General features: G+C 41.9%; 2 protein-coding genes across 10 annotated transcripts in view; one reads left to right on the forward strand and one right to left on the reverse strand.

Annotated features, from left to right (window-relative positions):
* LOC139808706 (cytosolic carboxypeptidase 1) overlaps positions 1 to 16,081 on the reverse strand; it is a 29,494-nt gene that overhangs the window by 12,705 nt on the left and 708 nt on the right. For 4 of the 6 annotated variants that reach the window (XM_071770961.1, XM_071770960.1, XM_071770963.1 and 1 more), the window contains exons 2-14: positions 14,053 to 14,210; positions 11,970 to 12,052; positions 11,281 to 11,398; positions 10,974 to 11,116; positions 10,415 to 10,559; positions 10,202 to 10,333; positions 9,977 to 10,120; positions 9,646 to 9,817; positions 9,315 to 9,384; positions 8,934 to 9,112; positions 8,232 to 8,850; positions 7,546 to 8,058; positions 7,281 to 7,459 (exon numbers count right to left, since the gene is read on the reverse strand). In XM_071770961.1, the coding sequence (XP_071627062.1) occupies positions 7,281 to 7,459; positions 7,546 to 8,058; positions 8,232 to 8,850; positions 8,934 to 9,112; positions 9,315 to 9,384; positions 9,646 to 9,817; positions 9,977 to 10,120; positions 10,202 to 10,333; positions 10,415 to 10,559; positions 10,974 to 11,116; positions 11,281 to 11,398; positions 11,970 to 12,052; positions 14,053 to 14,210 (2,655 nt within the window). The remainder of the gene's footprint in view (positions 1 to 7,280; positions 7,460 to 7,545; positions 8,059 to 8,231; positions 8,851 to 8,933; positions 9,113 to 9,314; positions 9,385 to 9,645; positions 9,818 to 9,976; positions 10,121 to 10,201; positions 10,334 to 10,414; positions 10,560 to 10,973; positions 11,117 to 11,280; positions 11,399 to 11,969; positions 12,053 to 14,052; positions 14,211 to 16,081) is intronic. The other 2 variants (XM_071770965.1, XM_071770964.1) reach the window with 1 other exon arrangement.
* Positions 101 to 7,124, forward strand: Nw (narrow). Of its 4 annotated transcripts, none has more exons than XM_071770968.1 (4): positions 124 to 371; positions 3,410 to 3,767; positions 4,126 to 4,281; positions 5,295 to 7,124. In XM_071770968.1, the coding sequence occupies exons 1-4, from the start codon at positions 326 to 328 to the stop codon at positions 6,088 to 6,090; spliced, it is 1,356 nt and encodes a 451-aa protein (XP_071627069.1). In that variant the 5' UTR covers positions 124 to 325; the 3' UTR covers positions 6,091 to 7,124. The 4 variants fall into 4 exon arrangements, with proteins under 4 accessions (XP_071627072.1, XP_071627069.1, XP_071627071.1 ...); XM_071770970.1 differs by having other exon boundaries at positions 164 to 371; positions 4,126 to 4,288; positions 5,295 to 5,434; XM_071770971.1 differs by lacking the exon at positions 5,295 to 7,124 and having other exon boundaries at positions 101 to 371; positions 4,036 to 4,167.

The following is a 16,081-nucleotide window of genomic DNA, read 5'->3' on the forward strand; positions in this document are numbered from 1 at the left end:
TGTCATCGTCATCATCGTCGTCTTCGTCGCCGTCACCGTCGCCGTCGCCGTCGCCGCGCCGCCGCCGTCCCCTTCGCGCGTTGGGCTCCTGCTCTAGCTTAGCCAGTGAATCATCTTCAACGACCCCCTCCTCTGGGATCCGGGCAGAAGACTCTTAAGGGGGCTCACGGAGCAGCGCGAGGCCAGTCCGAGAACGCGACCCTAACACTAACATCCGGTATAGTCCGAGAGAAAGAGAGAGAGAGAGAGAAGAGACGAGAGTCGGAAACGGAAACGACTGACTGCTTGATCGCCGCACTGCCAATACAGTAATCGGCACGCTAACATGAAGATCATCCTGTTGCTCTTCGTCGTCGCGGCCTTCGCCTCAGGTTAGTACCCTTTTACATCACGACACAATACCGGCTCGTTCGTGCTCGCTTTAACACCCGCGGTGACGTCTTCATTATTATGAAATGATTGTTCTCTTGACTTCATCACGAGCATGTTGGATACACTCTTCCGCTCAACCATCGACATCTCTTGCATTTCTGATTGTCCGCTTAACGCGTAGTGTTATTCGTGAAAAAACAATATAACTAGCATTTTAACAGTGAAGAAAATTTCAAAATTACGAAAAACATGAAATCGTAAAATCAAACGTTTTGAATATTTGGTTCAATTATGTAAATATTTTATTTAATTCGTTATAAGTTATATGTTATAAATATTTTGTGCAAGTTTTACAATATATTAAAAAAATTTTTATTTTTTATATGTATTCTTATATATTCAATATATCTTTCTCTGGATCAATTGCAAATACTTATTTGTTATATTCAAAATTTCTAATTTCCGAATTTTCTTTATTTTAATCAATTGTTTTTAATATTACCCTTTTATATTTTCATATTTTAAAACTTTTCTATATTGCCTGATATATATTTCTACAGTTCTTATTAGTAGTAAAACACGCACTTTTCTGTCATTAAAAAAAACCCCTGCACCAACTGTCAGCGTATTCAAAGTTGAAACCGGAAACAACCGTTGGTAGAACACGCAAGCGACATAATGCACCGGGTATATCGCGTCTCTTCAAAGAGTTTCTATCCGTTTAAAATTCTGTCCATTATAATATAGGTATTCAGAGTCTATAAAAATCATTCAAATTTGATAGAAAAAATACTTTTAAACAGTAATAAGTAAAATTAAAATCTCATATTTTTTAAACAAATATTTACGCACTGAGAGAGATAAATTTCATGATATTTACGATTTGAATCGAAATCTCCGCAAGTAAAAGTGATATTACATCCTACGAAGCAACAATCCTGCGCACGAAGAGGCTCATTACTCATATTCAAAGGCTCGTTACTTGCGTTCATTAAAAAAAGAAGAAAGAGAAAGAGATTACACACGCGGATGAACGTTTACCGAGACCGTTTATAGACATTCGAGCCCCCGTTCGTGTACTTGTTCCTTAGACCGGGAATCTTGTCGAGTATCATTAGCCGAACGGCGGGAACGCATTACGTGAACGAAGCTGTAGTTAAAGCGGCTGGTCGCCTCTTCTTTCACGCGCGCATACACCGGCGGCAGACGTCTCAAGGCCTTTGGGTCATTTACCACCACCTGCACGTTCAACTTGACGATCCGGAACGTTTTTGCTCCGGATGCGCCTCTACGAAGTATCCAGAGCCGTGACTAGACTTTTGCCAACCGGCCGAACGGATATCTCGCACCGTCTTGCTTCGCTGCTCTATTCTATAACAATGTAGTCCGCGCGTACATGCGAAATTGCTCCCTCTTGGGAAACTCAGATTGATTCGCTTCGATCCCGCCGAGATTCTTCAAGATATCGTAACAAAGAAGTTCCGAACGTCTGTTATCTTTTTGAAAAATTAAACAAGCAACAATATCGCATTCAATATCTGTCTTCTCACATCGTGTTTTCACCTGCGTTTAGCCTCTCGATCTTTTATCTCGGTTTCATCAATCATTGAGTCTTTTAAATTTCGTGACTATGACTATATGTATAGAGGACGAACTTGTTCTCTTCTTACACCAAAGCCTCCTTTTGTTTCGTAACTCTCTTACGTAAGAGTACCAAAAAATATCTCAACTCATTCATCTCAAACATATAATTATCAAACATTTTTGTCGTATTCCTCTCTTTCTCTCTCTCTCTCTATTTATTAAAATATCTCCTAATAAGATTAAAATTTAAAAAGTTGATTTTTCTTATCATTGTCAGCCTTTGCAGCCGTAAACATGTAGTACAAAACAAAGAACAATCGCGACTAGAAACAATGAGAGGGACTCGCATATTAGTTGCGACACTCGTTCACCTACCGGCTATTCGGGGGTCTCGACGCGTCATAATTCATAAGTACAGTTAACCAAATAGCCGTCGCGGTTCAATGAACCCGCAACTTGATATATCGTGTGAACACTGCCCTTGTCGTAAAGCTTCCAGTCATTGTGAAGCCGGCTAAAAACGCACCGCGTCAGGGTACGCATTTAGAGAGTGAAATTAAAATCGTATTATGAAGCGGACAACGATGGAATAGTTCCATCAATTTCGTTCCTCTTGCTACGTCCTATCACTATTGTATCACATATATAATGCGATGAAAATGACGCTTCTTAACGTATATAAATTTAAATGATCTTTTTCTCAGTTTCGAAATGTCTATCATGTGGCTAACAATAAGTTATGGAGATTATTATCACATATAAACTATCTAAACAGTTTCTAAGTTGAAAACTTGATTTCGATTGTTATTGTTCCCATACTAATGATCTCATTTTACACGCTGCATTGAAAGATATGCGGACGTTTTTATTAATAGTAACGGTTCTCTATCGCAAGCTTCGAGCAGTACGATACTAAAATAGAATGCTGCATTAATATTCACTGAACGCATTCTCTCGCGTCTCTACTGCCATTTGTAGCCTTGTCGGAACTGAACGGCAGACATGCTTAGATAAACCATAAGTAGCTCTAAAAAATATATTTTTTAATAAAATGTGGTGGATTAAATTGAAAATCGTTTTCTTTTAAATTATAATTATAGAAAATAAAAAATTATTTGGAACATAAAAATATAAAAAAATAATCTCAATATATTATAACAAGAGACTGAATTAATATATTTTACTATAGAATTAATATTTAAAATAAATATAATTGTTACTGCTGTTATTGTGCGCGTTAATTTGATAGTCAAATATACGCACATACGTACACTCGAATTATCGCGAGAATGGCATCAACTATAATGTGCCCCAATTTCGCACACGTGCTACAATTGAGTGTGTTTATAAGTTTATAGCGCACTTTTAACATGGTTTAAAATGAGACGTGATGCAAACGTAGCTTTTTGCGGTATTAAAGAGAAATGTAAAATGTAAAATGTTTCGTTCACAGCCCAGAGGATTACAACGATCCAGCTGGATGGCATACAATACTTCGTATCACGAATGAACCCCTACAGTCCAGAACTGAATTACTTCCTGGCGTATCAATATTGCCGTTCGCTGGGCCTCCAGTTGGCGTCTTTCGAGACGAAAGAGAAGGCCGACACGATGACGCAATATTTGAAGAACGCCGGTTACACGAAATACGACTTTTGGACCTCCGGCAACAAGCTAGGCACCGACATGTTTTTGTGGATGAGCACAGGACTGCCGTTTAACGTCACCTTTGACTACATGCTGAAGCGACCTGGCAACAGACCTGCCGACGTACCACCCGGCACCGAACCCCAAAGGGTGGCGCGTGAAAGGTAATATCTTTAACTAGATCGTGTACTATTATTACTACTAATTAGTAAAAAAAAAAAAACCGTCAATTAAATCAGAAGATATTAATTAAACACATATCCAGTAACAATAAGATCAATTAAATATTTACATCTCCACTGAACGCTAAAAATGATAGGCAACGTCTTTCAGTTTCAAAGAGCCAGTATCATTTTTCATGATCGAAGAATCGCATATTAGTCGATCGTAGTTGTTACGAGTAACGTGGTTATCAGCCACTCTCTTCCGCAGTTCTAACACCCGGAAACTCGTGCGTGGAATAGCTAACAACAGAACAGGTATTCTCGTTTAAATTCCAAAACGCGAGTTTCTCGATTTCAGCGGCGACAGCGGCAGCGCGGACGGATGCGTCGCGATGGTAGCACCTACGTTAGCCTGGGAGGCGCAGGATTGCACTCTCGTGAAGGACTTTATCTGCGAGCAAACAAGATGCTATTACTACAACTACGGCAGCATTCCAGTCTCCGCGACTCAGGGGTAAGAGGTGAGATAATATTTGTCACAAAAATACACGAGTCGAAAGGAAGGAGAGAGAAAGAGAAAGAGAGAGAGAGAGAGAAAAAGGGAGTCTAGAGATACCGATGTACCTTAAACGAATCTCGCTTATGCACGGAGTGCAAAAAGTAAATGACCCTCCAGCGATAAGCTATGCAAATGTATATCGCGATAATTGAACGTATTTATCCCTCCTGCTACCGAAGTATGCGGTATGCGGTATGCGGGATGGTTCAGCTTAGCGACAGATGAAAATTTATTATTATATTCGCGACTCGTAAGTACGTCCCGTGTCGACAACGCGTCACTGTAATTTCAATCTCGTAGAACATATATAGAACTTGAATCTTTTCTTTTTCAGCGATTACTTAATGTTTACGAAGGCGTGAAACGAGGTGATACTTGTAAACCGGACGTCACCGGAACAAATTTTTTCCTCCGTGCAATCTAGCGAGAGATAGAAATAGCTTGAAACGAGGAATGCTTTTTCTTCCGCAATTCGCGGTAAAATGAGGAACGGTTATTGCGATGATCAAGACGCTAGATCTTGACTCGCCAGTATTAAACCAGTTCTTCGAGATCTTCCTCGCATAGCTATAGCTAATATAGCTTCGGGATCGAAGTGTCGATGAATGAGAATAGCTCAGCCACGATACGGAATTCCAGCAAATGCCTTTATAGCTTAATCTTAATAACGCAATTATTCTCTCGCTTCTTGACGCACGATACTCACAAACGATACACTTCTTACACGTACACATACACAAGTATGGCTTCACTCATTGCAAATAACTGCTGCTATAAAAATATTTACGTGACAGTGAAGCTACGCTTTCCTCTGCTATTAATACGATGCTTAAATTAAGCCATTAATAATCGTAAGACGCTAATTTAACAATAAATATTTTCAATAAATTCGCGAGAAATTATTTTAATTCAAATAAAAAAGCGACGGGAACAATTGATCTCCTGAACAAGCCCCTTTATCTTTTTAGAAATCACAGGCCGTACATCACAACCACCTCGGTGCCAGCCAGCGACGACCAAGCGAGTGATTACGTAACTGACAGCACCGATATCGATGATCACCATCTGGGTACCGATCCCCAGAACGAAGAAGAGGCAACACCATTGGAAGCGGACGTGTCCGCGAACGAAAAACTATCAGAGGACCCGGTCGTCAGCAGGCTAATCACTACGGCCGCTCCCGCATCTGGCAATCAGCATCAACAGCAACAGCAGTCCCGTCAACACATGGGAACGACAGCGTCGGCGACGTCGCTGTTCAACGACGATAACGAGCGCGAGCGCACGGCCATCGGCGACCTGGACGATATCAGACCAGATCACATCCCGGACATCGCGAGCCTGTTCACCGGGCATGTCGCCGTAGCATCTCAACCGCGGAAAGACAGCGTTTTCGACGGTCTCGAGACTCGCCAAGTCCTGCGACCGTCGGTCTCCCGTCCCGTCGTCTCCTCCGCCTCCTCCTCCTTCTCGTCGGAGATGAAGATGGAGCATCGCGAGTCCTCCGACTACGGTGACTTGGCCGCGGAGACTGAATTACCGAACAACGGTCTCGAGGACGCCCACACGATTGGGCCGTACGACAGCGTGCAAGATTATGTAAACGATCAGCCGGCAGACTCGGCGGCGTCGTCGGCGGATTCGGCGATGATGAAGGACCAGGATGACGACAGTAGCACGATCTTGCCAGAGGCGGAACCGGCCTATAGGTACAACATCAAAGTGCGCACCAACGGCAAAGTATTAGACCCTCCGTCCAAGTAACGCTTTACTTCCTCCTAGATAACGTCGCGTTATTTTGTTTTATAAGTGACAGAAACACACAGATCGACATTCTTGAGGAACTAAGTATATAGGTATATATATATATATATTATATTTGTATATGTATATCAGAGTGCATTTTGCACATGTGACACGAGCGAGCTGTCGCTGTTTCGCGGATCAGACCGATCGCTACTGTTGTCACCGCTCGCTGTTTAGCTCTAACTTAAGGCGTACCCGATATAATGCTCGATAGTTTTGAATCAGAAAGACACTATTATCAGCTTTCTCGGTCGGCGGCAGGCAGAAATGATTATTACGAACCGTCCGTTAGTATCGAAGCTTGGAACGAACACGAATGAGTAATGCCGCGACTCGGAAATGATATTAAAGATGTCAAAAAGGAAAAGCCGTGATATCAGTCGAAAACGAATTATTCTCCTGCCGACGTTACTCGACAAGCTGTACATTTTCACAAGGGCATTTACTCAATTACTCAGCTCTCATTTTCTATCATCGATGACGCCGGCGGATTATCATTTTCATCGCATCATTTATTCATCATTTCTATCCTGTTTATTCTCATTAAATTCTCATTAACAGCATTAACAACAGAATTTAGAAAATAGGAAAAATAAAAAATAAAAAAAATATTAAACTCAATAATTCACTATTGAATTAAACTGCCAGTTTCCGCCAGCGTCTTATATCTTTATAAGGTGATAATCATCATCGTCATAGTTAACATGTGTCTATACGTCTGCAAGACGAAACATTCGACACACTACCATACAATTCCCGAAATATTTTGGGATGCGTAATAGATGTTAAAGAGACCGCTGAGAATCAGTCGTAAATGTTTCGGTCATCCAGACGTATGACGATCGGTGTACGTAGTTTCATCAACGAGGAACGTTGCTCTCTAGCTGCTATGGTAAGTCACTTCCATATTAATTCTGTGTAGAACGGCGCGAATGTGCGACTTGTGTAACTGAATTTTAATAAAGATACGACTACAGTCTTATAATATTATACGTCTGCCATTCGCTCTTCCCACTTATATCATTCTATTCTTAAACGTAAAGTTAGAAAGTTTCATGTTAGAGCTAGGCACATGTTAAAAGTCTCTATCATGATTTTCGTCCAATAAAAAAGCGGTTTGATAAAAATATACATAATTGTTAACTTACCAGCCGTTTACAACTCCTTCTATATTTAGCATAGGAATTATTTTGAACACATAATCGTCACGTAAACTGCTAGCGTATTGGTTGTCACTTAGGAGAGCCTCCATGGTTCCGTGCATCACCCAAGAGGCGTTGCTTTCACCGGGGTGTACTCTGGACGTTAAAAAGATCATCTTTCGTGTCTGAAAGGGAATGATACTTAGCTCTAAATATCTGCTTAAATGACTTATTGTCATGCGAAGATTTATATATCTAAGAGATTTCTCACGTGTATAGGATTGGTTTTGGAATCCGGTGACGTAATGGTGAGCACAGGATTCTCATTGCCGTTTAAAGTCTCGCAGAGCGTCTCCGCGCGAAAGTACACGGTCGCCGTGGAAACTCTCTTCGTCCACTTCCAAATGTTGGTCATCAACCGACTATACGTGTACGGGAAATGATACGCCAGATAACAAACATCGTAAGCGTGCGGAAACGTGACCGTGAAGGACGTCGTGAAGTACGTTTTTCCCCTGGTGGACCGTTGATAACAATTTCGATAGTAACAAATGTCGACGCCGGTCCTCACCCAACCTGGCCTACCACATTGCGCCTCCGTGACGCTGAATAGTATCGGTTTCATGCCAAAGTTAAACTGCGAGTTTGTCTTTTCACAGTTGATTATATTGAACGTGTACGGCGCATTCGCCTCCATGCTGGAGACCTCGAAATAGAACCATTGATGTCTGGAACCGCTGTTGACATCTGGCGTCAGGATAAGATCGTATTCTCGTGGACCTATCTAAGGAGAAAGCAGACGTGAAATATTAATGTAACGAAATTTAACAAAAAATGAATTTATATACATATAGCGGAATTATAGATAGTAGAAATTGCCGCGCTAAGTCACTATGAAGTCTTATGTAATACGAACATAATCGATTACATAAAGCGCGAGTAACAAACCGACTATACCTGAATAGCTTTCCTCAGATTGCCGCTTTCGAATCTGGACTCGAATTGTAACCGTTTCGTATCCGAATTGCGTTTGCCGATCCTGTTCTCATCCCAGTTCCCAAACAACCGCTCCTCGCCCGACATTGTCCGGGAAGCGGAATTTGCGAGGGCATCAAGGTCATAAACAACTTCCTGGATAGTGGCGGCAGCATGGAGACCGCGTTCCACGCAGGCTAGCAATTTCGCGCGGCAAACCTTCCTGTCCTTAATATTGAGCGGCTCAGCTTTCCCCAGACCGTCACCGCCGATCATGTCCGGATAAGCGACCTTGACGAAACCGATAACGCTCCTCACTCTGCTCGCCACGGCGCAATACGCGTGCGGATCCGTAACGTTCGCCGACACGTCTTCTAGGACCTTCAAACTGTGCGTGCCGTTCACCAATTGACTCTTCGTTGTACCGTTAGATCTCGAAAAGTCCTTGACTAAGGTCTTCGTCTTTCCCGTCTTCCCGACCGACGAGTTTATCTGATCGTCCTCCACTAAACAAAGATCAGTTAGCTTGACGTTCGACGATCCGACGATATGTATTAGCTGCGACCGCAGAGTTCCCAGCTCCTTGAAGAACGTATGGTATCTGATGAGAAAAGAGAGATTGTTGCGTTGGTAATTATAGTTGATGTCAATAATGTGTGTCTGCAAAAATAATGTTCCACCTACCCAGCGAGATCCTCCTCGGATCTCTGCGAAGTAAAAACCCCGGCGAAAAATTTGTTTTCGTCTACCTCGTCGCCCACGTGAATTTCATTATCCATTGTATCTCTAGAGTCGTGGCTCTCTTCGTCATCCCCGGAATCGAGATCGCTGTACAGTCTACCCATCGAAGCCACACTGTTCGCCTATGCAGAAATCAATATTCGAGCCGCACGAACATTTAACGGCACAAGTTTTGACACTACGGACGTTTTGGACACTGCGATATTTTGCAAAGCGATTCGTTAAAAGAAGTACATGACGTTATTAATAAACGCGTACTTTAAGCATCAAATATCAAGCTTGCGATGTTTATTACGTCGGTTCAATTTTTCGTGAAGTACACACCTGGCTGTCGATGTCGCTGCCGCTTTCAGCACTGTTCGCCCTGTTAACAGTCACTTCGGGCAAAACGAATCTACGTGCAAAAAAAGAGAATCGATTTTAGTGCGCACAGTTGTGATCCTTAACTAATCTGATAATATCGCATAACGAAAGCTATCGCTACTTATTCGCCTTGTACATACACGATACTTGATTCCGGTAGTAACAAAAGCGATCAACCCGCAAATTTTTGTAATACTTTTTATAGAAAGGCTCGTAAATATAATACGTCGAAATATAATAAGCGATTATCACGAGATACAGTATATGAGATGACCTCGAACGTTTCATTCACCTTGCAGGCGACATTTCGGGCACCGGTAATTCCTTTTTCTCCAGACACTGATTGATTATCCCGCAAATACGCGACAGCAGGCAGTCATAAGTTTTGTCCTCTGGACAGCTCGTGCAGAACCGGTACAGTAGCTGTAGGCCATTGTTCGACTTGATAGCCTTCCTTCCAGCTTCTAGAACGGCGGACAAAAAACGCGTGTAATACCGACGCCTTTCAAAAATATATTAAGAGGCTGATAAATGTAAAATTAAGCAATATATATATCCCAGGGACCATCCTTCGAGATACTTTTTTATAGAGAACTTTTTAGAGTCCATCCTAATAAACTTACTTATTACGCAGAGATGCTGAAGCGTATTCAGAGCGTAATTACAAATCTTTAAGCGCATCTGTCCATCAAATCTCTCCCATCTCTCGAAAATTCGCATCAACAGGTGTACCATTCCCGCCTTAACAAATTTGTTACAGCATAATTCTGAAAGCAAAATATCATAAATGTTAAAATAATTAATAAGGAAAAATGAAATACATCATACGTAAACACACACGTGCTTACTATTGGTCGTTAAATGTTTGAAACAGTCCAATAACGTCCTCAGCTTCAAATGTGGCGTATAACCGATACTGACAAACGTTTTCTCCAAAGTACTAGTGATACCATCCTTTACAAGTGTTTGCAAAGAAAAAGCTACCGAAAAAAAATAATAGTTTTATCATCCTCAAATACATAAGCGAATTGTCCGATACACCAAAGAAAACTGTTGCTTACAATTTTTAGCAAGAGTTTTGATGATCAACAACAACGGCAATAACGTCTTGCTGTTATTGTAATGCTGTTTCAACAGCGCGTGGAACACTTTTACGGAGTTGAGCAGTTTCATCTTTGACACAAACTTCTGGTCCCTCTGAGCCACCTAAAAGAATCGCAAAATAATTTCAACAACTCATATTTCTCAAAATATTATAAACATTTTTAAAAATTACGTGCTTATTTTTATTTTAAGATCTTATTATTTCATAATTTAAGGATTTTGATGTAATTTCAAAATAAAACCAATATTAAAGTATGATGCATAAAATTACAATATAAAGTTAAAAATAGTTGAAATAAATCTTATATACGCCAGAAAAATTGAAATTGAAAAAATACTGTCGTAGACATACGCAGTGCGATCGATAAAAGTTCTGCTGTGCAGGTATATAACGTATCAAGAGTATTTTCTTCTATTCATGCACAGGTAGCGAGCCAAACAAAATAATTGTTCCTAATTGTTGATGCAAAATAAAATTTTAAAAAAAGTTCATTACAATGCGTCTTTAAACATCACCTGTCCCAAAATCCAGAGGATGTCTTGAGTGAGCACTTCGCTCGTGATAGTATCTGCGTGTTGCAGATTTATTAAAAGTTTAACTAGGACTTGCGTGATACCTAAGTTGATGAGTTGAATGACCGCCATTCGGCTACTGGTTCCTATTAAAGAATAAGCTTTCTATTAAAGAATACTTTCACAATCTCGAAAAAATTCCGAATAAACTATACCCTCGAAAAATAAACGCTATCGAATCTGCGAATTCGACAAAATTCGCACATTCTCGGTAAAACATGTTTCTCTATAATAAACAATTGTCAATTACTTGTGGCACTTCTATTCTTGCTCCCCCTCTCCTTGGATTTGCCTTTGGTTACTCGGGGCGATATACATTCGTGCAATATGCTGGTGACACTGCAGTTAGCAACGTGGTCCTTGCAATTCTAAAAGGAAATTTCGAGGATAAATCTCAATTGTTTCTCAGTTTTCTGCATCTTTTTTCTTCCTTTTCCGTCGATACAGCGTAACAGGCATAAAAATGGCTACGATATAACAGCAAAAAGTAATTATAAAGAATCGCGTGGGTAATATACGAGTAATAATTGTTTTACGTGAACGTTCCGACACTCGTCGGGACCCGGAACAGATGGATATCCAGATTTACGGGTATCAGTTTCGCGACTTTCCCGAGCGTGTAGACAATGCAGGATGCGTGTTGCGTGACACGCGGACGCGGTATTTCGCAGATACTAATTACCACGATTACTCAACTCTTGGCTCTATGTCGTGTCAATAATGTAGCCCACCGAATAATTGTAAACCCACATATAATTATCTCCCTCTCTCGCACATACGTGTATATCGATCCCGGTTGCTGTTAACACGCGAAACTATCGTAGCTTATCCGAAACGTGTAGCGCCGATAAGACGCTACAAGTTACGATTAACAGGAGCGGAGGGAAGATAACGCGATGAAGACCAAAAGATTAAGTATTTTAATTAAAAATTATTCACCTCCAGGGTCATAATGAACGATTCCATCGCCCCGGAATTCTTGCGCCAGAGCTTTTCTAACGTGCGCTCGCGTATCCGCCGGTCTGGAATACATATGTAAAGTCATAAACCGTTTTATCCTCTGTTTTTGCTTAAATCAGATTCGTAAATCACAATTTATTCGTGGCGCCAGATGCATTAATGTCTTGCCAGTGCTAGCTAGGCTTTAACACATGTACGTTCAAAGGTACGTTCTGTTCTTTGAAAAATCAAGAATACCGCGTACACTGGCACGATACGCTCTTACGTCAAAGTTGACGTAGTGCCAATTAGGATCAATGTTAAACTCCTTTGTGATTACAAATATCATCGATATGTCTGCAGTGCACGTGAGGAATATAAATTACGTACGAGTTTTCGCTTCTGTCGTCGTGATAACGGATATAACTGCAGTGTGACGTGAAACGTGACCTACAGCGAAGATTTAGTAACGTCTAAAGTCTAAATGTATCCGACTATGTCGCAAAATTTCATATGATATTCGCCGCAATCGCGAACCGAAGCGCGAACAACTCAACCGTGCGATGCAGCAAATTATATCCGCGATTCGCGGGAACACCGACCAGGAAGATTGCCAGGCCAGGCCCTTATCAAATCGGCACACGAGCGCGACCAGCACCAGAGTGTGTATATCGTACGGAGTCATAGTTTTCTGGATGCCGGCCAAACGCCAACGGGTCTGTCGGCTGAGTCGGCTCTGTCGTCAGTGTTATCGAAAGTGATTACGCAATCAGCTAACAGGCGGTTGGCGGTTCTTCTATTCTAAAATAACGCACGGTAGCGATCGACTGCCGTTTGCACACCTGTTCGCCAACTGTGTCCGAACTGTCCGAAGGTCCGGGACGGATTGACAAATTAATATATTTGACAATCATACGCGACCAAATACGGTACCAAAACAGTATTTCTATAGTACAGTAATAATTACAGAATAGATAATAAATATCGAACAAAGTTGATAATATCAATAATATGCTTAAATAAAAACTTTAAAAACTTGAAATTATTTATAGAAATTGTTTATACGTAAATCTATCGCGAAAGGATATCGAAAATAGAAATTAGAAATATCGCTTGGGCAAACAACCGCGTAAAACTGTTGGCTTATTTGAAAATGACCCGAATTTACATCGCACAATTTTGACATGCCTACCTCAGCCGCTGGCCGAGACTGCCGAGAGTTCTATGACCCAAAACGCATTTTTCCAAAATAAAGGCTTGACGTTCCCGCTGAAAATTTCGTGTGGCTTATGTACGTTTTATCAAATTTCATACTAACTGCACGATGCAAATGCAATAATAACAATGCGACGGCGCAGAACGTGACGAAGGATTTCCTTGGCCATCCATTGCGCGGGGGAATCATCACATGAGAATGATAAATCGCGCAAGTTTCATCGTGATTTCGTGCTCGCCGAGAGTAATAATATACCGGCACGAAGTTCTCCCTGGAGTGTCCAACCTACCCTCCCCGATTCGTTTAGAACTTTATTGCCCCGCGCGATCGCAGTTCGCGCGCAAATCGCAATATCGTACGCCTATCGTACGAGACCATTAATGGAGATTGGAGACGACACGCGATACGAAACACTAATGAGAAGGGAAATTGCCTCGGCGCGGCGTCGCTAATTCGCGATAAGATCGAAACAAAGAGATAAAAGTATATAAAACGGGTAGCTCTTATGTCATCAGAATAAAAATTCTGCGAAAAGTTTAAGCCCGGTCCCTACATAATTCGCAGTTCGCGAAACGCAAGACACACGCACAGTCTATACCATGTCAATCTAACATCTAACCTCTCTCATCTCTCTGTGTATAGAAGTTATATTGACATATAGACTGTACGTGTATCTTGCGTTTCGCGAACTGCGAATTATGTAGACCGGGCTTTATTCGGGAACCGTGCAAACAATCGAGAGAAATAACTCGTCACCGCCCGGTAAATGCCGGTGAGAAAAGGTTAAATTGGCACAAGTCTGGCATATCTTTTGAAATACAAAATCTGTCGCGGCAAGACGAGGGGATTCCGGTGGAGGTTGCGTACCTGATGAGGTGACACGCGCGTGAATCTTGGCCGCGATCGCCCTGAGCGCGTCGCCCGCTTCCTGCGGTTTAGCCGCGTAATTTCGGAGCTTCTCCAACAGCGCATCGTTCACAACCTCTTCCGCGCCTTTATTACCCGCTGACATCAGTGGCATCACGCTAAACAACGCATCGCAAAAAAAAAAAACAACGAAATATCATTTACTCTCCTAGAGGGACCGTTCGATGCGCATCGATATCGATAGCGCGGAAATCGCAAAAAGCCATTCTTGATCTCGGGTATAGGATGCAGCCAGATGCAGCTACGGCTGACAGCAAGTGAACACGTCAAAACGATAGCGCACGCTGTCGCTAGCCGCTAGGTGCAAAAGCGTACAGTAAATACAGTTCATGGTGGGAGGAAAAAATATATGTTCTTGCACATTTTTGATGCAATAAAACCAATGAGCATCCCTCTATCGAGCACACTGCAATGGAGCACACCTTGTTTTCCTTCCACCATACATACAATCGAACTGAGAGCTCTGCCTTTCTGCCTACGATGACAAGTGACACGATAAAGGATTACAAAGGCTGCAAGCTAACGTTTCACATTGCCTTACGGCACCTGAAAACGATGATTGACGATTATTTTCCCGTGGGTATGTACGCAAGAAGTGACTTGGCGATTTTCGCCTTTCTTTCCCTCCCTTTATATTTCTTATTATCACTTTATCAGTACACTAATTCGTTTTAGGATACCCGTGACAGATGCAAAAGCGATAGCTTTTCGTCACGACGGGACCCAGGTAGAACAGCAAATCACAATAAAGTCAAAATGATATCAAAATGACGATTTTTGGTCATTTTATTACCATTTTAATGTTATTTTGACTTTATTGTGACTTTCTGTTCTACCTGGGGACGGACAATGGGGTGCATCGCGCGACCGTCGACAATGCCTCGTCGTGTATTAATGAATCTTCGTTGGCTTTCGGCCAGCGCAGATTCGGAAGAACTGTTAATCACGATCCGCAATCAGCTGGGTCGTGGTTAGTCGATGTCGCGGGGATTAAAGGCAACCATCGGAAAATCGACGCTCGTCGGAGCCAAGGTTAATTAGCGCGACCAGGTAAAACACGACGCTCTAAAATAAGCGCCGCGCCGCCACGCGCGATCGTCCTCGCGCGAGCCGCGATTCCGGGAAAGACGGCCAGAAAGGAACTCATTATCGAGTAATTAAGCGTCCAACTGCGCACTAACCAGAAACGATGTCATATTAAAAGATATGACACGTTCTATTTGGCTACGTTTTGAGAAAAATCAGAAACGTTGACAATATCAGAAGCGCATATCTTGAAATTATTTTGATTTTGGCTCCACTTCGAAACTTAAATCTAATTTTCTCACGTTTGAATCCTAAGCTAGGTAAAATATATTTGCGAAGCAACAAAAAGCGGATGACGGCATGCGGAATATTTGACACGAAGCTATTTTAACTCTTCAAGCAGGCAGACACAAAAATAAGAACAAAAAGACTATAAACGTTTTTAGTGATAAGATATTTATTGATAGCTCGCAGATTACAGAGTGTAACGTGTCTTCTGCAACGTGTGCAGCGTGCGGTTCGAAAGTTTCGGAACATCCTCGAAGGATTAAAGAAATGCGTGAGTTATTGCATTAAGCGTTGCATCGGTGCGCTAACGAGAGAAGCTACGATGATCGAACGAGTCCATAGGATATACGGTGTAACAATCGCAGAATTTCCTCGACTTTGGCTTATTAAGCAGCATAATTAATGAACGTCGCATGCTCCTCCGACATCTTCGGAACGACAATTAATGTACGGTAACGCCGTACGTTTAATTGCTAGGTAGGTACGTAAAAGCTAATTCAAGCGCATAACGAATCGCGATGTCAATGATACATACACATCGGCTCGATGCAGTCTCGATAAAAAGAGAGAGAAAAAAAAGAAATGTCGAACGAGATAAATTCAGCGCGCACACGCGAGTATACGTGCGAGGTCAGATTATCTTTCGTCCGGATTT

This window comes from Temnothorax longispinosus, chromosome 2 (genome assembly GCF_030848805.1).
Source record: "Temnothorax longispinosus isolate EJ_2023e chromosome 2, Tlon_JGU_v1, whole genome shotgun sequence".
Lineage (NCBI taxonomy): Eukaryota > Metazoa > Arthropoda > Insecta > Hymenoptera > Formicidae > Temnothorax > Temnothorax longispinosus.

Excerpts from the sequence above, each read along its gene's own strand:
- Nw (XM_071770968.1), top strand. The coding sequence starts at position 326 with ATGAAGATCATCCTGTTGCTCTTCGTCGTCGCGGCCTTCGCCTCAG. Across the intron at positions 3,768-4,125 it reads CAAAGGGTGGCGCGTGAAAG|CGGCGACAGCGGCAGCGCGG; the intron begins GTAATATCTTTA and ends TCTCGATTTCAG. Across the intron at positions 4,282-5,294 it reads CCAGTCTCCGCGACTCAGGG|AAATCACAGGCCGTACATCA; the intron begins GTAAGAGGTGAG and ends TTATCTTTTTAG.